The 22,077-nt window shown below is 38.4% G+C and overlaps 1 protein-coding gene across 1 annotated transcript in view; it reads right to left on the minus strand.

Annotated features, from left to right (window-relative positions):
- LOC142627727 (protein ILITYHIA) overlaps positions 1 to 22,077 on the minus strand; it is a 58,550-nt gene that overhangs the window by 15,188 nt on the left and 21,285 nt on the right. The window contains exons 19-35 of the mRNA XM_075801592.1: positions 16,792 to 17,094; positions 16,598 to 16,714; positions 16,353 to 16,454; positions 16,116 to 16,265; positions 14,524 to 14,688; positions 14,277 to 14,453; positions 13,920 to 14,042; positions 13,634 to 13,714; positions 13,397 to 13,513; positions 12,471 to 12,643; positions 10,023 to 10,100; positions 9,784 to 9,931; positions 5,902 to 6,024; positions 5,416 to 5,472; positions 5,181 to 5,291; positions 4,906 to 5,097; positions 4,656 to 4,829 (exon numbers count right to left, since the gene is read on the minus strand). Coding sequence (XP_075657707.1) covers positions 4,656 to 4,829; positions 4,906 to 5,097; positions 5,181 to 5,291; positions 5,416 to 5,472; positions 5,902 to 6,024; positions 9,784 to 9,931; positions 10,023 to 10,100; positions 12,471 to 12,643; positions 13,397 to 13,513; positions 13,634 to 13,714; positions 13,920 to 14,042; positions 14,277 to 14,453; positions 14,524 to 14,688; positions 16,116 to 16,265; positions 16,353 to 16,454; positions 16,598 to 16,714; positions 16,792 to 17,094 — 2,391 coding nt within the window. The remainder of the gene's footprint in view (positions 1 to 4,655; positions 4,830 to 4,905; positions 5,098 to 5,180; positions 5,292 to 5,415; positions 5,473 to 5,901; positions 6,025 to 9,783; positions 9,932 to 10,022; positions 10,101 to 12,470; positions 12,644 to 13,396; positions 13,514 to 13,633; positions 13,715 to 13,919; positions 14,043 to 14,276; positions 14,454 to 14,523; positions 14,689 to 16,115; positions 16,266 to 16,352; positions 16,455 to 16,597; positions 16,715 to 16,791; positions 17,095 to 22,077) is intronic.

Genomic DNA, 22,077 nt, shown 5'->3' on the forward strand with positions numbered 1-22,077 from the left:
GCGTCGCACCGGGGATCTAGTGGGTTCGCCTCATCGGCGTTGCGCGCCACCGGTAGGAGTGGCGGGGTGTGTCGAGTCCCCTCCGGCGATGGTTTTCAGGCTGAGCTCTGACCAGAATAACATTTTCGGTTCCATTTCGCTGTCGAGTGGGTTGTTTTCTGAAGGTAAGAGGACAGTGACTCTCAATTTAGTGCCACGGTCGGTCGTTAGGACCTTTTCTCCCTAACCTCTTTCTGGAGTTGGTGCGAGCTGGACCAAGGGGCTTGGGGGTAGTGGGTCAGGAGGTTAATTCTTCTTATAGTAAGGAACTCTGTCTTCCTGGGGAAGCTATGCTTGTGGAGGAAGCAGCTGTTTTTTCTGCGGGTGTTGGTGATACAAACTTGTCAGTTGCCTTTCCTCTGCAAATCTTTGATCCGAGTGCGCCGACAACCTTGGCAAAGTTGGAGGAGGTTGATGAGGTTTTTAGTATTGAGACTAACATAGATATTTCTGGGTGGGTGAAACATAGAATTCCTGGTTTTAGTAAATTGGTTGGGTAATCTATGACTCGACATGAGAAATTGTGCATTGGTCTCTTACAAAGGCTTGAATCAGAGATGGAGGCAGCCAATGTGTTACACAGGAAAGTAATGGGCAGCAAAAAGGTGGCTAAGTCCAAAAATAAGGGATGCAGAGAGCTGCAAAACTTGATTTCTTCGGTGAATTATGACAGAAGATAAAGGGTGGTCTTGTGATGGTGTTTCTAGTTGGGGTTATTTTAGTGTTTATGAAGATAAAAATGATTTCATGGAATGTTAGAGGTTTAAATGATCCTCGGAAATGTCTTGTGGTGAAGAACTTGTTGCGGGAGTGGAAGTGTGATGTTGTTTGTTTACAAGAGACAAAAATTGCTAGCATGAATAGACAACTGGTTTGTAGTCTGTGGGGCTGCCCATACGTGGACTGGGCTGTCTTGGAGGCTGATCGGACTGCTGGTGGTATTTTGCTTATATGGGACAAAAGGGTTTTGGATAAGGTGGAGATTATGGTTGGTATATTCTCAGTGTCGGTAAAGTGGAAAGGGGTGGGGGATGGGTTTATTTGGGCTTGCTCAGGCATTTATGGCCCAAATGAGAATGTTGAGAGGGGTCTCATGTGGGATGAGTTAGTGGGAGTTCAGCAGTGTTGGAGGATTCCGTGGTGCTGCTTTGGGGACTTTAATATAGTTCGCTTTCCTAGCGAGCGTAGGGGCGAGACCCGTTTGCCCACGGCTATGGAAAAATTTACTAAATTTGTTGAGGATCTTAACTTGGTTGATTTGCCTTTGGAAGGAGGTAGCTTTACTTGGTCCAGTGGTTTTGATCAACCAATGATGTCTAGGATTGACAGAGCTTTGGTCACTCCTGATTAGGAGGATCATTTCCCAGATGTTACTCAAAGTATTTTACCCCGTACTGTCTCAGACCACAGTCCAATTCTCTTGGAGGCAGGGGAATGGCAAGGGGGAAAAGTCCATTCAGATTTGAAAATATGTGGTTGAAGTCGGAGGGATTTGTGGATAGAGTTCAAACCTGGTGGAATCGACATTCCTTTGTAGGTACTCCTAGTTTTGTGCTTGCGAAAAAATTAAAGGCTCTAAAAGAGGACATTGTGCAATAGAATCGCCGAGAGTTTGGTAATGTAGCGCGTCAAAAGAAGCAATTACTGGAGGAGTTGATAACATTAGACGCTAAGAAGGGGGATTTTGGTCTCTCTGATGGGGAGAAAGTTCATAGGTCTGGTTTGAGGTCCCAGGTGGAGCATCTTCTTTCCTTAGAAGAAATTTCCTGGAGACAAAAATCTAGGATGTTATGTATCAAGGAAGGGGATAATAACACCAAGTTTTTTCACAAAATGGCTAACTCCCATAGACGGTCTAATCATCTAAGGACCTTGGAGGTGGATGGGGTGGTTTTTGAAGAGGCCTCCGAGGTAACCTATCAAGTTGTACAATTTTATAAAAATTTGTACAAGGAAACTGAGGAGTGAAGGCCTTTTGTGGAGGGTTTGGAATTTGATCGTATCGAGTATAGGGAGAGGGTTTGGCTTGAAAGGAAGTTTGAGAGAGGAGATTCTTCAAGTTGTTAGGGATTTGGAAGGGGACAAAGCTCCAAGTCCGGATGGGTTTACTATGGCGTTCTATCATCAGTGCTGGAAGGTAGTGGAGAAAGATGTCCTAGCGGTCTTTGAAGAGTTTTTCCATCATTGCAAGTTTGAAAAATCCCTTAATGCGACCTTCATTGCTTTAATTCCTAAAAAGAATGATGCCTCCAATATTAGAGATTTTCGTCCTATTAGTTTGGTGGGGAGTGTGTATAAAATCTTGGCTAAGGTCTTGGCGAATCGCTTGAGAGTAGTTTTAGATCAGTTGATTTCTGAGAATGAGAATAGCTTTGTGGGTGGGAGACAAATCCTTGACTCGGTTCTCATTGCGAATGAGTGTGTGGATAGTCGTGGGAAGAGTAGGGTTCCTGGAGTCATTTGTAAGCTCGATATGGAGAAAGCCTACAATCATGTGAATTGGGAGGCTTTGTTGTATCTGCTAAATAGGATGGGTTTTGGAATGAAGTGGTGTAAGTGGATACGTTCTTGTATATCCATAATTCAGTTCTCTGTTTTGATTAATGGGTCCCCAGCTGATTTCTTTGGTAGCTCAAGGAGTTTAAGACAAAGAGATCCGCTATCTCCTATGCTGTTTTTGATCTTATTGGAGGTGTTTAGTAGGATGTTGAGAAGAATGGAGGGAGCTGGCTTGATTCGTAGTTTTAATCTTGAGGGTAGGAGGGATGGTGGGGAACACGTTTCACATCTATTATTTGCAGATGATACTATCCTCTTTTGTGATGCAGATGTGGAGCAAATTCTTCATATTCGGTTGTTGCTCCTTAGTTTTCAGGCGGTAACAGGTTTGAAGGTCAATGTGCATAAGAGCGAAATGGTTCCTGTAGGGGAGGTTGGTGATGTGCATGCTCTGGCTGATATCTTGGGGTACATGAGAGTTGGATCTTTACCTATGTTGTATCTTGGCATGCCGCTGGGGGCTCCTCACAATTCCCCTTCAATTTGGAATACAATTTTGGAAAATATTAAGCGGAAATTATCTGGGTGAAAGAAGTTGTACTTGTCTAAGGGGGGTCGTTTGATGTTACTCAAGAGTACGCTTTCTACTCTTCCGACTTACTTTCTATCGTTATTCACAATTCCTACTCATGTGGCTATTAAAATTGAAAAGTTGCAAAGGGATTTCCTATGGGGAGATAGCAAGATTCATTTGGTAGGATGGGACAAAGTTTGTGCGCCTATAGCCAATGGTGGCTTAGGGATAAGGAAACTCACTACCTTTAATAAGGCTTTATTGGGGAAATGGTTGTGGCGGTTTGGAAAGGAAGAGGGGCGGTTTGGAAAGGAAGAGGGTCGGTTATGGAGGCGGGTAGTCGCTTCAAAATATGGGGAAGATTGGGGGGGATGGACCTCAAAGCTGGGTAGGGGAGCTCATGGGTGTAGTTTGTGGAGAAGTATCCGCATGGGTTGGGAGGATTTCAGCAAAAATTGTCAGTTTGTGGTTGGGTTGGGGAATAGGGTGAGGTTTTCGCAAGATGGGTGGTATGGGGATCAACCTTTTCAATTGGCTTTTCCAAGGCTGTATGGCATTGCCATTGATAAGGAGGCTTCTGTTGAAGCTTCTTTGCATAGGCAGGGGGCGGAGAATAGAAGATTTTGGAATGTTCGTTTTAGTAGATTTTTTAATGATTGGGAGATGGATGAAGGGCTGCGGTTTCTTCGTATGTTGGGTGCTATAACCCCTCCTATGGATGTTGGAGACCGGATAAGATGGAAATTGAAGCCTAATGGGGCTTTTGACATCCGATCGTACTATAACAAATTAAGAAATTCTCCTTCAACTATCTTTCCTTGGAAAGCTATTTGGAGAGTAAAGGCCCCTAGGCGAGTTTCTTTTTTTGTTTGGTGTGTAGCTTGGAATAAGATCCTAACGGGAGACAATCTGAGATTGAGGAGATTGGATTTTATGGATTGGTGCATTATGTGCCGTCATTGTGGAGAGACGGTAGATCACCTACTTCTTCATTGTGAAGTGGCCTATCGGTTATGGAGCTTTGTTTTTATAACTTTTGGCTTGGCTTGGGTTATGCCTAGTTCGATTCCAAACTTACTTTTTGGATGGTGGAATTGGCTGGGGAAGCATTCGTCTCAGATCTGGAATTTAGTCCCGTTGTGCATCCTATGGTGTATTTGGAAGGAGCGGAACCAGAGGACTTTTGAGGATTTGGATAGCTCTAGTGATCAGTTGCTTGCTTCTTTTAGTGGAACTCTCTTTGATTGGTCTCGGGCGTGGGGACTCACGTCTAGTGATTCCCTCCCTTCTTTTCTTTGCTCCCTTTTCCTATTGTAATTTCTTTGTTGTTTGGTTTTCTCTCTTGTTTCTCTTTGTTTTCTTCTTCTTGTAATTTTTGGGTTGCTCTGTGTTTTTCAGGCATAGAGTAACCTTTCGTATATATATCATTCTTACTTATCAAAAAAAAATAAAAAAGTACATGGAAAACCCCAGAAAGAAAACAGGATAATACCGAACATATCAAATTTAAAAAGCTCAAACTGAGAAATAAATTTGGACTGACCTCACTCAACCCTTGAGCAGCACCAGAGCGCTCAACATTACTATTATCAGATTTAAGCGTATCAAATAACCATGGAACAAGATCTTGGAAGTTTTCTTCACCCATCCCTCTTATAAGGGATCCCAGGGCCCTAGCTGCAACTGATCTGACTTCTGGAATAGGATCCACAAGAACCTGTTGCATTGAACACAAAAAATGAGTAGAGGCATACAAGAAATGTCAAATTGAACAATTCTCGCGAAGAAAATACCTTTTTCACTTCAGGAAGGAGCAATCCTATGTATGGAATCATATCCTTTGGTTCTGTAACTAATGAGCACATATTTCCAACAATTTGCGCAGCCTTCTTTTTAGTCTCAGCACTTCTCTCCCTTAGCCCTCTATGTACTATTGGTACCAAAAGGGCAAGTGAAGGAGCATCAATTGAATTAATAAAAGTTGTCTGCAAAGAATCAATGAGAATTTAGAGTACCGTACAACAAACCAAGGCAACTGACAGTACCGATTTAAGACTATAGAGCATACTTGGAGAAGAATATCTAGTGAATATTTCGTATAGTCATTGGGATCCGTTAGACCCATTAGAAGAGTAGGGACAAGTGAAGCTATTTCTGGATTCTTTATAACACTCCCAACCTAAGAAGCACAAGAAAATATTATGCAAAAATGTATATAAATAAACAGAGTTAAATTCAGAAATTACACACAAAAAAAAAAAAAAAAACTAACAGCACTAATAATTCATAACACCAATCATAACCTGTTGAAGGGCCATTTGCCCTGCCGACTGGACTTTGGGATGGGTATCAGTCAAAACCTGAAATCAGACGCAAGAATGAAGGTTAATTAACGCTCTGTTTGTTTTGGGGATACTGTTTTCTAGAAAATGAGTCGTTTTTCAAAAAGTATTTTCTATAAAACTATCTCATTTCCCTATGTTTGGTAACAACTTTAAATGAAAAATAATCTTTTAACTTCTCTTATTAAGCTTGTTGTGAGATAGAGTTGTTTTCCAAAAAATTTAGTGGAAAACAATCTTTAAAAATAAGTCATACATTTTTTATTGACAAAAGATAGATTTCCATTGACTAATTTTTTCTAATACTACCAAACACTGGAAAACTATCTTTACGTAACGTTTTCTATCGAAACAAACGGAGTGTAAGACTACTCGTTTTCTTCAAAGAAGAGAAAAAATAAAAATTTAAATTATAGATAACAAACTCAAGTTGAGATTAAGACAGACCTCTGTAAGTTTGGGCACAATCTTGGGGAGGCACTGAGATAGCTGCTGAGGAGCACAGTAAGCCATAGCACCAAGTAGTTGTACACTACTTTGCTTTGTTCTCCATGCTTTATCTTCAAGACCCTGAGAAAACAAAAAATATATATGATAAAACTATCATTAAGAGCAAAGAAAAGACTAAACCAATGCAACAAATCTTGGTTCCAAGAGGTACAAAGCAAATATACACATTCTCAGGGCACAGTACAGGGGCCACAACTAAAGATAGCTATATACCAACAATGTGGCAAAAGTGCCTCCAAATTTACGAAGATGTTGCTCACTATAATTTCATTTCGATTATTTTAGTTTAGATTTGGTTTCCATTTTAAGTTCATTTAGTCAAAGTGCTGAGGTGAGGCACCTTTAATGAGGCAAACACCTCAAACAAAGTTAAAAGCGATTCAGGTGACAGCTTCAACGAAATTCAGTTTGAGGGAGAAAACAAAAGGCAGTCTTGTAATTTGGCCATAAAAGGGTAGCTCTTTACTTTAATTCAAGTTAGTGGGTACCTCTCTCTCTCTCTCAAACACACATGAATCTAGAAATAGATTTGACATTTTTTATTCATATAGACTTAGGTTAATTGTAGCAAACTATCCTAAACTGGTGGGGGGGAGGGGGTGAGATTGGTGTTGAATGTGTAAGAGGAACACGGAGATGTGGAACTTATAGCAAGTTGGTCAGGCAAGTTTAGCAAGTTGGTCAGGCAAGTTGCTTTGGAGTATGGTCCCCCACTGTCTTATGTGTTTCACATGGAGGGAAAGGAATACACATACTTTTTAAGGGGATGAAAGGTTGAATCATGAGTTTAAGCTCTTCTTCTTTCAAACTTAGTTTGAAAAGGCAAATGCTTCGGGTGTTGTTACTTTCATTTCTCTTCTTGATATGTTTGATTTTTTTTTTTTTTTTTTTGATAGGTAATAATACTTTTATTGAAAAAAACTGAATATCATGTTCACGATGGTGAACACTCTGAACAAGGAACAAAAACAACCAAATCAAGAACTAAAAGGAAGAGAAAGTAAGAATTCAGAAATTGATATACAATTCACACAACCCCATATACGAGCCCACTGAAACAAAGTACGGAGGAGGAGATTTTAAGAGGTCTAGGGGTCTCTCATTGTCTTCAATAATGCGAGTATTACGTTAATGCCAAACTATCCACATTAAACATGCCAGGACCATATTCCATATGGTTGATAGGTGCTTTCCAATCCAGTTTCTCCAAGCAAAGAGAAGAGAGCTTCACACCATAAGGCATGCAGTGAAGTAGTAGATGATCCACAGATTCCACAAATATATGCTTGATTTTTGTACTTTCGTTGTTGTTTAGTTTCTTTTTCTTTGTTGCCTCTTAGGACAGTGCAAGTGTGCATTGTTTTATCAATTAAAATAAATAATAAAAAATAAAAAATAACCCACCCCAAACTATCGAGATACTTGCCCTTAGCACCCTAAATTATGAAAAGATGAAATAACCATCCCAATTATAACAGAGCTAGCAAATAACACCCTGACGTATGACAAATTAGAGAATTCGTCAACGTGTGGTTGTGGTGGATTAAGGTCTAGGAGGATTTGTGAATTTTATTTATTTATTTAGAGTTGTTGAAGAAAGGATCATGGGGTTGTGTTAAGAATTTAAAGGAAGTTTGATGAGTTATGTGATAGTAACTTGGTAGAAGTATGTGAGGATTTAGGTTTTGAAAGGTAAAAGAAAGGGCTTGATTTAGGGTTGTAAAGATGAAGAATTAGATAACTTTATTGATATAGAAGAAAGACTTTGAACATACAAGGTGTGAACACAACACCCTCCTAAAAAATGAGTAAGTAGTATCTAGTTCAGAGCAACAGCTCTGGCTTAAAGCCTGGTAGAACTACAATTGAAAAGAAAGTGAAGCTTTACAAAGTCTACAATTGACTATGCATCATGAGATCCATAGACTATAAAACCACTCAAACATTGATCCCAAAATCAGACTTTTGCTCAACAACTGAAACCTCCACCCAAATGAAGGTGCGGCTATTTCTCCAAAGTGTCCACATCAAACATAAAGTAGGAATAGGAGACCAATTTTTCCCCTTCACTGTCATCTCCTTGTTTTGCTTCTTTTTCTTTTTTTTTTGATTAGTAACGAAAAGATATATTTTTTGGTAAGTAATGAAAAGATATATTAAAAATGAGAAGAGAGTGTCACCTATGTATACAGGAAGTATACATCGGGAACAAAGTACAATCAAGTGCAAAACTTACAATAGTCCATTAAAACATGAACTGAAGAAAAAAAAAAAGATTGGATCCCTAAAACCGCAACCCATTCCAAGAGAGTCTTAAAGAAGAAGAGTATAAGATCTGGAAATGCACCATAGAAAACAATGTGGGACAACCATCCAAATAGCACCATTCCAATGCCACCCAAACTTTCCTTGCCAACAAGCCGAAAGCTCAACCACCATCAAGTCCTCTTACCATAAGCTTTTAAAATCTTAACACAACCATCCCACCACCGTTTGCCAAATCAAAATCACAAATACTGAAATCTTAGTTTTCAAGTCATGGTCCGCAGACCAACTAACAGCAACCAAATTTCAACTTTCTTTGCTATATCCCAACCCCAAACCTCAATCAGTTCTTTACACCTTTTCAAAAATATGAAGCCTCATATTTCATAGCCTTTTTCCACCAATCCAACCCTTTCAAACTCACATTTAAAACAATCAATTAGCCAATGCCAAAAAATTTTAGTAACACTTGCCTTCAAAAATCAAACCTTGATAATTGTAAAACAATCCACAAATTCACACACTTAAAGCTATTTGTTTACATCCAAAATGCACTTGCAAGGAACTTTAGCTTCTCAAATTTTTAAAAGGAAATCCTAATGTAAACAGATAAATTTTCACATAAAGGTGACATTCAAATTATGGATGATTATTTGCTTGCCAGTCCTAGGTCAAACAAACAGGACCCTAACGGAAACTATTTGACAGATCCAAACAGAACTCAAGATAGCGTAAACCCTATACCATATGGTATGTCCTTGCATCTAACCAGACTACTATTCTAAACTTCTAGCCACAATAAACTGGTTCAGGAAGCACAAGAAAGATAAGCGCTACTTGAATGTTCACTTGCATACTTATTTATATTAAAATCATAGCAAATGGAGAGATTCATTTTCAATTACGAAGAAAAACAGTATAGGTACAAAAGAAACAAGAAGAAATTGAAATCCCTCCCCCCCCCCCCACACCAGTGGTTTGTCTCTATCACAATTTAGTCCACAAACTTCCAATTATTATATTTAAGCCCCTAAGATTTAAACTAAAAGGAAATCTCTGTGGCTCCGTCAAAAGACTCATTTTAATTGAAATCTTAAAGGGTTAAAATGTAGCAATTGAAAAGTTTTAAGGGACTAAATTGTGAGGGGTAAATTGTAATTCAATGTTTGTCCAAAAAATGCAAAATCTATAAATTTGGACGGAACCCTAACTATTTTCTTTTAATCCAAACTTTAGGGGATCAGATGTAACAATGGAAGATTTGTGTACTATTTTTTTTTTTTTTTTTTTTTGGGATAAATAATGAATTTTATTAAGATCAAAAGAAAGAGTCACCCAAGTATACCAACAATCAAGCACAAAAAACACAAATATCTATCAAATCACTGACCAAAGATAGAGAAAAACGATGAACAACTGACATCCAATCTAACAAATTTTTAAAGAAAAAATAGTTTGGGATAGGAGAAAATAGTTAATAAGACAAAACCACCAGTTAAATTGTATATATCCCTAAAACAACCATAGATAATAAATAAATTGTGAAATAAACACCTTTAGAAGAGACGGAAGTACAAGCTTCACCCCCTGAGCACTAAGTTGAGACATCATTGCACGAGCAGCACATTCAGAAGCATCTCGAACAGCAACAACTTGATCGGAGAAAGAAACCAAAAGTAATGGCAACATTTGAATCACATAGCTGTACCAACATGGGGTAACAAGCAAACAGTTAGACAAACCGAGATTACAGAACAAGTCAGTTTTTTGGCCATAAAAATGTGCGTGCTTACGGTTCAAACAATCTTCCAAGTGTTTCACAAAGGCATTCAAATCCTAGTAAAGCTCCTTCACGACATTTTGCAGAATTCCTGTACTTAACATAATCAGTAAGCGGTAACTTGTTACATTCAAATACTATTGATTTAAATTTTTTTAATGCACTACAACTTCATTCTCCCATTATATGGTGAAAAAACCTCAGTAAATATAAAAAGGTCCAAAGTCAAAGATTACAAAAGCGTACCAACTTTCACAATTGCATAGTCATAAAAAGTTAATCCACCATGCTACACACAAATCTACTGATTTAGAAATTTTTTTTTTTTTTTTTTAAAACAATACTACACATAAATTCCCCTAGGATAGCCCAGCTGGGTTGAGTCAGACTTATTCATAGCAATCGGACCTGAGCTGCACCTAAAGACAGAGCATAGGCCGAGTCGGATTGGGTTTGAGGTCAACCCATCACTCGACCTGACAAGAGGCAGCAACACAAAAACTAAAATGTCTTGCCAGATTGAGTCAACAGAGCGATGAGAGGCAGCCATTATGGGGTAGTCGGCAGCAATGGTGACAGTTGGGCATTCAATATATATCTACATCTACATATGTAGTTACATTTTGGTCCGATCAGATTGCTCATGTAGAGGTTTGAGAAACCACTATCTGACAGACAACTGACTATTTTTCCTTTCAAGCTCCACCCGCCACTTGAGTTCCCACCTGGCTGAAACTGCCTGAGACCCATTAGATCATACTGGTCTATCCAACCTGACCCCCTCACTTCCCTTGTTCTCATTTTGATAGGCTATAAATGAACAAAAGTAGAGTTTTCTTTGAATATGTTATTGACAAATAAACCTAAGGAGCCACTTTCCCCCACTTTTTCTCTGATTGTCCAAGCAAAAGCTAAGTTTGGCAAGTCTGTTTTAAATTTTTTTTTTTTTTTTATGATGCGGAACCTCACCAAGGTTGGACCCCTTGGACCCACTCCTAGTGAGTAAACCATAGATACAGGACCCCATCCACCAGAACCATGTCTCAGATAATCCAGGGGACCCTGTGTCTACAGCTCATCCCAAGCCTCCAACCGCTAGGCTGTGCAGCCAGCAACATACACTTCCCCCTACATCTTTCTGTTCTCTTCTTCAACTTATAATCTCCCTTGCTTCCTCCATCCACATCCACAGAATCCAGTCAGCTTGGATTTTTTTATTCCATCAAACTCCCTCCCTCCCTCCTATTTCACTTTCTTTTCTATTAATCATCACATCAAGTTAATCTTAATCCCTCAAAATTCAAACATTCTAAATGTTTCCCCATCGGGTAGGACAAAGATTATAGTAAAACTAATGCTATCAGAAATATAATAACTTGATTCCACACCACAAATGCAACCATCAGAGAGGGAAAAGATTTTACTTTGAGCAATTGATAACAAGATTTAGAAAGATCTTCACATAAAAATTCATTATTGTAAATAGCATACTACATGGTCCTTCCTTAAAGATAAATAAAAACAACTTAATTGCACTCAGGATGCCAAAATTACATCCCAAATGGAAATTAAATTTTGATCAACACAAGCAATAAACCTTTTATGATTTTATCAATTATTATCCCAGCCACCTTCCCACACAATAGTTCATAAAGAAAAACACATTGTTCATTATATTGCAAGCCCTTGGCAAGGCCAGCTCCCCCACACTGCAAACATGCCTCCGCATGAGTAATTGAGATGTGAGAATCTGTTATATCAAAAACATGTCCAAGAACTTGTAAAACAAGAACATTAATACATACATACATACATACATACATATATATATATATATATATATATATCTATATCCTGGATAAACCACAATACCAGGCAAGGCTTTAAACTTTGCAAGAAGTTCTAACCCCCCAGGAAGGTCACTAACAATTACATTGATTAAATTTCTTACTTTGCAGAGCAAGTAATCCTAGAGACAATGATAACATATATTTTGACAGATAGCATATATATATATATATATATATATATATATATGTAGGTATCTATGCATGTGTGTGTTCAGGGAGGAAGTCACTACTCCAGAGACAATGACCATAACATTTGACAACATAAATATAACAAAATCTAGCTTTGTGTATTATATCAAAAATTCAAGACGATAACTTCCTGGTTTTTTATTTTTTTTTTTAAATGCATAAATGCACTCAAGAATTTTAACAAGAAACCACGTTAGTGACAAAATTACATGGCCTTTGCTCATCATAATGTTTCTCTCCCAAAATATATAACTTATTCAAATTACTAAAGATAGACTAACATATAAAAGCCTATCTCCATTGATTTAATTACCCACAAATATTACCTCCATTTAATCAAGTATTCACATGCAAAAACAGCACTATCTCATTTTTATAAAATATGTAGTATTAGCCACTTAGAAGAATCAATTGCCAATAACCTGTCCACAAGACCTTCCCGTAATACAGCCACAATACCATACTTCTTCAAGCAAGAAATTCCAAATCCCTTAACCACTCCAGCAAGTCCAAAAGCCGCTCCACGCCGTTCCCCATACTTGTCACTCTTCATCAATTGATCCAACAGCCTAGTAACTAAAGCAGGTGCATCATCCTAAAGCACCAAAAAAAGAATGTAAAGCAAAATAAAAAATAAAAAAAAAACTCCAGTCCAATACAAAGGTTCAAATCATTATAATAGACAAGTTTATGCTTCGAAGTAAGCATCTTAAACACGATAATTGAAGCCAGCATGACTGAACAGATTTTGAAGATAAAAAGAATCACGGACAGAAATGTAACAGTATCACCCTTTGTGGAATTTATTGCCTTGTTCAAACACCAAGACCTATTATATTAAGTGACTGATTTGGAAATGTTGTGCTACAGTGTTTCTTTTTTTTTCTTTTTTTTTTCCAGAGACTTCTCTTTGGACATAAATAACCATGTCACAGCTTATTGCATAGCCTACAGACCAGGAAAGCCTAACAATTAAGCACAGACAGTAACAGCTAGCAATGTACCTTTTTTGTTATTCTAATAATGCCATTTATTGAAACCTACCTGTAACACTGGAACCTTTTCCTCCATTACTAAGAAACAAATGTTCGGGGGTATACCATCATTTTTAAGAACATCTAAAATCTTTTGTTTGATGGTTAATAAAATTATATATATATATATATATATATATATATATATATATATATATATATATTTAAAAAAAAAAAAAATAAGTGCCCTAGTACATGAGAAGTGTATACACAAAAGAAATTTAAGAACATCAAATTTATCAAGCTTAACTGCATAAGTGTCTACAAAGAAAGCTAAAAAGTCAAATACTATATACAATCACCCTTTCACATACTTGCTTTGATTGCATTAGTGGAGATAGGCACATCGAGACAGCCCGTTGAACAGCTTCCGATGGCGTGTTTAACACATCCAACAATTTCTCAACAACAGCATGAACTTTAGGATCATCCTGTTCAAAATGCCATTTTGTTTTTGGGTTTTGGGTAAGAGTTTCAACAAGCAATTTAATAAAATCAAACTGGAAAAGTAAAGCAGCACAGTTACTTTCCCAAAATAGTAAAACTCACACCTTTGCCAAATGTTTGGCCAGAGCTCCTGTGAAGATAACCACACCCTCACGGACCAAATCATACTTTTCTTCATCTGATGCCTAACAGAAGAGATAGAAATATATTAGTGATATTCCTACAAATTAACATACAATCAGTAGTTCAGTATTTAAGACATGGGAACAAAGCAAAAGACCCAATTGTTTATAGGGCAAAGTAATTCTAATTACACCACACTGCAAAAATGAATTTAAAAATTAATAAGAATTTTTTTTTTTTTTTAAATCAATCACAACAAGAGCTAACCGTTTTGTTTAAGTAGTTCTCAAAAATTGGAAATAACAATGACACGTTCTCTCTCCCGTGCTTGTCAATAATCAGGATACCGGCATTGATCATTCTTCCTCTAACATCTGCATTAGGATCAGCCTGCAGAATCAAAAAAATCCTTATGATATACATTTGGCTTAGCTTTAAAGATTATCCAAAACCAAAAAAAAAAAAAGAAATAAATAGACTATAAACAGCTCAACAAGACTGTTAAGCCAAAAAGTAAAAACATCTCTTTTTTGTCAACACATGATAAAAACAAATTAACAAAAAATACATGCATCAAGAATAAAAACAAGTTTCATAATTTGAGATGAATAACACAGATCTTACCAGTGCCCGTGATATGAGAAATGTCATAACAACAGGAAGGTCTTTGGTTCTCAGAACATCAGCTGCAGAATGTAATGCCAATGCTATTCCTTGTCTGCCCAGCCAATCAGAATCAACACTTTCGTCTCCAAAACCAGCATCACGGATATACAAAGAAAACAAGGTGGAAAGAGATTCCTGAAAATAACATAAAAATATAAGAAAAATACATCGATAAATTATGGTGGACGTTTGAAACAAAACTAACCTGTATAGAATCCGGGTTTTCATCCAATGCAGTAGCTAATGCCTCTGCAGCAGCCAAGCGGACATTATAATTTGAATGTGAAAGTGCTTTGAAAAGTCCCGAGTAGTCAGTCCCAAATTCATGCCCATAGCGATCCCATATGTCCTCTGCCGCTTCTGCAATTGACTGAAACATAATGAACATCAGGATAACAAAGTGCAAAGAGGTCGGTTAGAGAAGAAAATAAATTAAATAAACAGAAAAACAAAATTTCTAAAACCCGAAGAGAAATATTTTGATGCACAAATTCAACAAAGATGCAACAACTAAAATACAAAATATAAATAGATCGGCATCAGAACTTCTCATAGAGCACATATATAATGAAATCAGAATTCAATAGCTCATACAACTGTTGGAAGAAAGATGTATCGTGAAAAAAATCAGCGCTTATTTACATTTATTCTGGAGGGCACATTGAGTAAACAAAGAAGTATGCCAATACAAAGTCTTAATTGCGTGGTTGCAGACAAGCACCTTATATTTTAAAATGGGAGCAGAAAAAGAGAAGTATAAGAATTTCCTGGTCATCATAAGACTGCTATACGACTAGCTATGCTCTATGGTACCAAATGTTGGGGCTTTAAAAAGAAACATATTCATAAAATGAGTGTAGCTTAAATGAGAATGTTAATATGGATGAGTATAAATACACAGAAAGATAAGATTCAAAATGAGAACATTTGCATAACGATAGGGGTAACCCCTGTTAATGAAAAGATGAAGGAGGGTCACTCAAGATGGTTTGGCCATGTTCAACTAATGCACCAGTAAGAAAGAGTGAGTTAGTCCAAGTTGAGGGAATGAAAAAGGGTAGAAGAAGACCAAAAATAACATCAGTAGAAGTAGGATTTCTTAAAACCCTAATAAGACTTGGACTTGGACTTGGACTCCTTAGGCTTTTACTGCTAAGCCCAACTTAAATAAAACCCAAAGGAAGATCTAATGGACTGTTAGCATAGCCCATTCCAGAATATTATGAAATTACAAAATTGACCTTGATACTTAAAATCAAATAAAATATAATAAGTCTGTCTTCTCATTGCCTCCTGCATCACCCATAGAAACAACGAAACTACAAAGTAGAAGAGCATCTCGGCAGAAGAGCAATATGATGATAACCGCTAAACAACATAACTGAGGAAATGATAGAGATATACATAAAACATGATTGAGGATCCATGGAAAGAAAATGATTATAGAAAGCTATAATCAATTAATCTAATGATATCTCTGCCCAATTGTTGGAAGAACACCAAAAATAGGAAAATTATTAGGTACTCCCAGAGTACCATAAATGCATACTCCCCCCTCTCACATTAATTGTAGGTCCCACCATGAATTTAATTAGTAAGACCTATCATTCATATGAGAGGAGGGAGTACGCATTTATGATATTCCGAGAGTACAAAATAATTTCCCACAGAAATATGTGAATTGTAATAAAATTAAATGATTGCTAATTTTCTAGTTAGAATCTAAATAAACCTCACAGAGGGGGTTAATTTTAAATTTAATTTATGATTGTAGGAAAAACAATTAGCAACACTAACCTTTTCCGGATCATGTAAAGCAATCCAAATACTTGTTGCGACCTCAACATTCTTAGGAAGAGAACGGCTAGAAATAGCAGGAATGCATTTAACAGCATTTAAGCAGGCCATTCTAACATGAACATCTTTTGCATATACCCCATATAGAGCCTGTAAACCCACATTTAAATAGATAGCATAAGCAATGTACCTAAACACATTATATGAACAATTTGAAAGGGTTTTTAAAGCACGTACAGGTGCCACTTCATTGGGTTGCAGACCAAGACTCAACTCATTTAATGCAGGAGCAATAGATGCTTGATAGGCTGGTACAACACCCAGAACATGATAGAGAACCTGCAAATCAGCAAGTTAACACTACAGTGAGCACTAAGAAACAACAGAACCAAACATATTGAAGAAAACAAAATTTCTATATTATATGTATCTATGTGTATGCGTGTTTTTGGGCATGTTAAAAATGAATATAGATAAGTAACTGATAACATCCGAAGCCTTGGAAGGGGTAATAGAGGATCCATGTGCAAATAAACAATCCGCAGCACGTCATCATGGAGTCTCGTCTTCTTGGAGGATAACAGAATTCGCTCAATTATCTGTGAGAAATTTAAGAATTAGTAAAAGAAGCAACACTGAACTGATTCAATCATACAGGACAAGTAGGAAAACTTACCGGGAAGACAAAAGTAAAGGAATCTACAGGAAGGGGTCCAGATTTACAAGATACAGACAAGCCATTAATTATTCGCTCAAAAAGCCCCAAGGATGGTCTTTCATTGGCTTCTTCATCACCACCTGATGGAATCAGATCGAACACAAGACGATCTTCCTCAGTCACAATTAAGCGTAAAGCAGTAGCAATGTCGAGGGCCCAATTACAGAGAGGTGGTGCGGTACATCTAGCCAGCTTCACCATAGTTTCAAATGCCACTTCACATACTATTGGTGATCGTAGTAAAGGATCAACAAACCGGACCTGATATAACACGAAAAAGTGAGAGCTTATATAAGCTAAAATGGAGAACAATTTAAATAGACATACATACATACTACATTACTTAGCAAATTTTCAGGGTTCATGGACTATCCAGAGAGACAAGAATCATCAGAACAATCATATACCCTTGCAAGCCTTGGAACGTTAGTAAGCCAATTAGAATATTCAAGTTAAATTCACCATAAGAATCCACTCGCTGTTGAGAATTTAGCAGAAACTATCAAACAGCCAATGGAGACAAATTATGATCTAAATGGTATGGGTTTTTATTTTATTTTTTATAATTTAATTTTACAACCAGTGGGAAAGAGAGATTTGAATCATAATTCTCCTCACAAAGGAGACCAATCAATGCCACTGAGTTATAAAGCCCTAGGCACTACGGGCTTCTAGTTGCTTGTTGGTGTTGCATAAAGATGTTCTCCAATGTTTGCAAACTACACAGACTTCCTATGCTACTAAGTGGAAAAATTTGCAAACACAGTCTCAATCCTCCCCCTGAAACCCTTGAGGTTGTTTTTTTTTTTTATAGGTAATCAAAGAAGTAATATTAATAATGAAAAATAGTACAGGATGTTCATGATGATGAACAGAAAGATACAAAGAAAGAAAAACTAAGGGAAGGAAAATCTAAGGGAAAACATAAACTCTGAAAGAGACAAAGAATCAGTAAAACCCCAACAACGAGACCACTCAAAAAGGCTACGCTGACATAACACCTTTAACTCATCCAATGTCTTCTCCATGTTCTCAAAAGAGCGACGATTCCGTTCCAACCAAACAATCCACATTAAACACCCTGGAATCAAATTCCAAATATTCGAGTTATGCTTCCCTAACCACTGATGCCAACAAGATACCAACCCCGTCACTGATCTTGGCATAACCCAGTGGATACCAAAAGCCTGAAGCATAAGAGACCATAAGGTATGAGAAACAGTACAATGAAGAAGAAGGTGGTCAACCGACTCCCCATCACAACAACACATACAACACCGATTTGCCAAAGGGCGATGACCCCTAATCATGAGATTATCCAATGTGAGAATCTGACCGTGAGCAGCTGTCCACAAGAAGAAAGCTACTCGCTTAGGAACCTTTGGTTTCCAGACACCCTTCCAAGGAAACACAAAATTTGAGGAACCCCAAATTGCTTGGTAATAGAAGCGGGTGTCAAACTTACCATTGCCTTTGAGCCGCCAACAAAGAATATCCCTCCTATCCCCCCGAGGAATATGAGGTTGGATAAAATGAAGAAGAGAAAAAGAAGCAGCAAGTTCCCAATCTTCAAAGGCTCTAAAAAACCTTAAATTCCACACTCTAGTAGAACCTCCTTTCGGAAGCCACAAAACTTCAGAAAATGCAAGCATCCTTGGCAACTGAACACACATAGAGCTCAGGGTAGAGATCTTTTAGGATATAATCCCCAATCCACCTATCGTGCCAGAAGAGGATGCGAGTGCCTTCACCCACTACAAAAGATAGGTGATTAGAAAATCTCTCCCACCCTTCATGAATGCTTCTCCAAAGGCCACAACCATGGGTCCTCCTGCACACTTTAGTACACCACCCCCCTTGACCCTCACCATATTTTGTGGAGATAACTCTCCGCCAGAGATGGGTAACTTCTTGCCCAAAGCGCCACAACCATTTCCCTAAAAGAGCTTGATTAAACGACGCCACACTCCTTATCCCCAGCCCCCCCAATTTAACAGGTGAACACACCTTATCCCAAGCCACCAAAGGATATTTGAAACTCCCCTCAACAGACCCCCAAAGAAAATTCCTCTGAATCCTTTCCATTCTAGCAGCCACAGCTTTAGGAATAGTGAAAGGAGATAAAAAGTACGTAGGAAGACTCGATAGAGTACTTTTTAGTAAAGTGAGCCTACCACCCTTAGATAAGTAGAGACGTTTCCACCCTGAGAGTCTCTTCTCCATCTTTTCCAAAATAGGATTCCAAGTCGAAGGCCAGTAAAAGAAGTTCCCAAAGGCATCCCCAGGTATTTCATAGGCAAGCTCCCCACTCTACACTGAAGAATGCTAGCCAATGCATCTATATTATTCACCTCCCCAACAGGAACAATCTCACTTTTCCCAACATTGACCTTCAAACCCGTAAAAGCTTGAAAACAAGACATCGCCAACCTTATGGATAGCAACTGATCCCTAGAGGCATCACAAAATAAGATAGTATCGTCCGCAAACAACAAATGGGAGATCTGAACACCAACAAAATTCACTGCTCCCACATGAAACCCCCGAATAAGATTATTCTCCTCTGTCTTCTTCAAAATTCTACTTAAAACCTCCATAATCAAGAGAAACAGTAGCTAGGATAAAGGGTCTCCTTGTCTCAACCCACGAGAGCTTTCAAAAAAACCTCCAGGGGAACCATTTACCAGGACAGAGAAGCGGACAGAAGTAACCCAAGCCTTAATCCACCCCCTCCATTTCGACCCAAACCCCATCCGGTCCAACAGATAAAACAAGGCCTCCCAGTTTACATGGTCATATGCTTTTTCAATATCAAGCTTGCAAACCACACCCGGTAACCGACTCTTCAACCTACTATCCAGACACTCATTTGCAATGAGCACTGAATCCAAAATCTGCCTACCACCAACAAACGAATTCTGAGACTCAGAGATGAGTTTATCCAAAACCACCCTTAACCTATTAGCCAAAACCTTGGACAACAACTTGTACACACTGCCCACTAGGCTGATAGGGCGAAAATCTTTAATGTTAACAGCATTACTCTTTTTAGGAATTAAAGTGAGAAAAGAAGCATTCAAAGACCATTCAAACACAGAGTGACGATGAAAGAAATCAAAGAAATCCATGACATCCTTTTCCACCACACTCCAACAATTTTGAAAGAAAGCCATCGTGAACCTGTCAGGACCAGGGGCTTTATCTCCCTCCCAACTCCCTTAAGACGTGTAATACTTCCTCCTTTGTGAACGCCTTCTCTAGGGTCAGCCTCTCCTCCTCTTCAATGCAAGCAAATTCTAATCCATCCATAGTAGGGCGACCCAATTCAGATTCCTCATACAACCCCTAATAGAAGCGGACTAACTGAGAACGCACATCTGACTCATCCTCATAAAGAACACCATCCACCTCAATCCTCTTAATATGATTAGCATTTCTATGTGTTTGCTAATCTATGAAAGAAGTGAGTATTCTTATCTCCCTCATTCACATACAAAGCACGAGATTTTTGTCTCCAGGAAATTTCCTCAAGAGAAGCCAACTATTCTATGTCAGCTTTGAGTTGAATACGATGAAGTTGATCCTCATTCGAGAGATCTTGCAGCTCCTCTCTCACATCAAGACCCCTCAATTCAGTCAGCAATTTTTTTTTTTTGAGTGCCAAGTCACCAAACTCCTCCCTGTTCCACTTTTTTAAATCTGCTTTCAAAGCCTTCAATTTTTGAGCCAAGATAAAACTTGGTAGACCCACAAAACTATACCCGTTCCACCATTGCTGAACTCTATCAACAAAACCCTCAACTTTCAACCACATGTTTTCAAATTTAAAAGCACTACGACCCCTTCGAACAACACCAGCTTCCAACAAAAGAGGGCAATGGTCAGAAATAACCCGAGGGAGCACCCTTTGAGAAACATTCTCGAAGTGATCCACCCAGTCTAGGGAAACCAAAACCCTATCAATTCTAAACATAGAGGGAAGGCCAGAATCTCTGAACCAAGTGAAGGAAGCACCCTCTAGAGGTAAGTCTACTAAGGAATTCCTCTCTCATGGAGATCACCATGAAGAAAGCCATTTTTTACAACAATTGATACAAAGTCTAGTCGAGGTGGTCAAAACAGATATCAAATCATAATAGTTTGAGGGGGCAGATGTGGAATGAGCTGATGGGAATTCAGCAATGTTGGGATGTTCCATGGTGTTACATAGGGGATTTCAATATCGTTCGCTTCCCAAGTGAACGATTGGGTGGATCGTGTCTTACTCCGGCTATGGAGACTTTTTCTGAGTTTATTGAGGAGCTTAATTTGATAGACTTACCGTTGGAGGGAGGGAGTTATACTTGGTATAGTGGGTCAGATGAGCCTTCGATGCCTAGGATAGATAGAGCTCTGGTATCTCATGATTGGGAAGACCACTACCCGGATGTGATCCAGCGGGTTTTACCTCGCCTGGTTTCAGATCACTTTCCTATTCTAGTGGAGGCAGGGGGGATAACGAAGGGGAAGAGTCCTTTTAGGTTTGAGAATATTTGGTTAAAACGGCTGGATTTACAGATAGGGTTCATTCTTGGTGGAGTCGATATTCTTTCTCAAGTACTCCTAGTTATGTGCTTGCCAAAAAGTTGAAGGCTCTGAAAAGGAGACATTATTCAATGGAACCGTAGTGAGTTCGGAAATGTAGGTCGTCAAAAGAAAGAATTATTGGAGGCCTTGAAATTATTAGATGCTAAGGATGGAGAGTTTGGCCTTTCTGAAGGGGAGATGAGTGAGAGGGTTGTGGTGAGATCTCAAATAGAGAACCTTCATTCTTTGGAAGAAATCTCATGGAGACAGAAGTTGAGGATGCTTTGCATCAAGGAAGGAGACAACAATACTAAGTTCTTCCACAAGGTAGCTAATTCTCAAAGAAGGTATAATCATCTTAGTACGTTGGAGGTGGATGGAGTTATTTATGAGGAAGATTCAGAGGTGGCAGACCAAGTAGTACAGTTTTATAAAAAATTGTATACGGCGACAAAGGAGTGGAGGCCTTTTGCGGAAGGCATGGAGTTTGATCAGATTGAGGGGTTGGAGAGGGAATGGCTTTAACGGAGGTTTGAAAAGGAGATTCTTCGAGTTGTCAAAGAGCTAGAAGGAGATAAAGCCCCAGGTCCGGATGGTTTCTCTATGGCCTTCTACCACCATTGTTTGAGAGTTGTGGAAAGCAATGTTTTAGCTGTGTTTGAAGAGTTTTATCAACAT

This window comes from Castanea sativa, chromosome 3 (genome assembly GCF_040712315.1).
Source record: "Castanea sativa cultivar Marrone di Chiusa Pesio chromosome 3, ASM4071231v1".
NCBI lineage: Eukaryota > Viridiplantae > Streptophyta > Magnoliopsida > Fagales > Fagaceae > Castanea > Castanea sativa.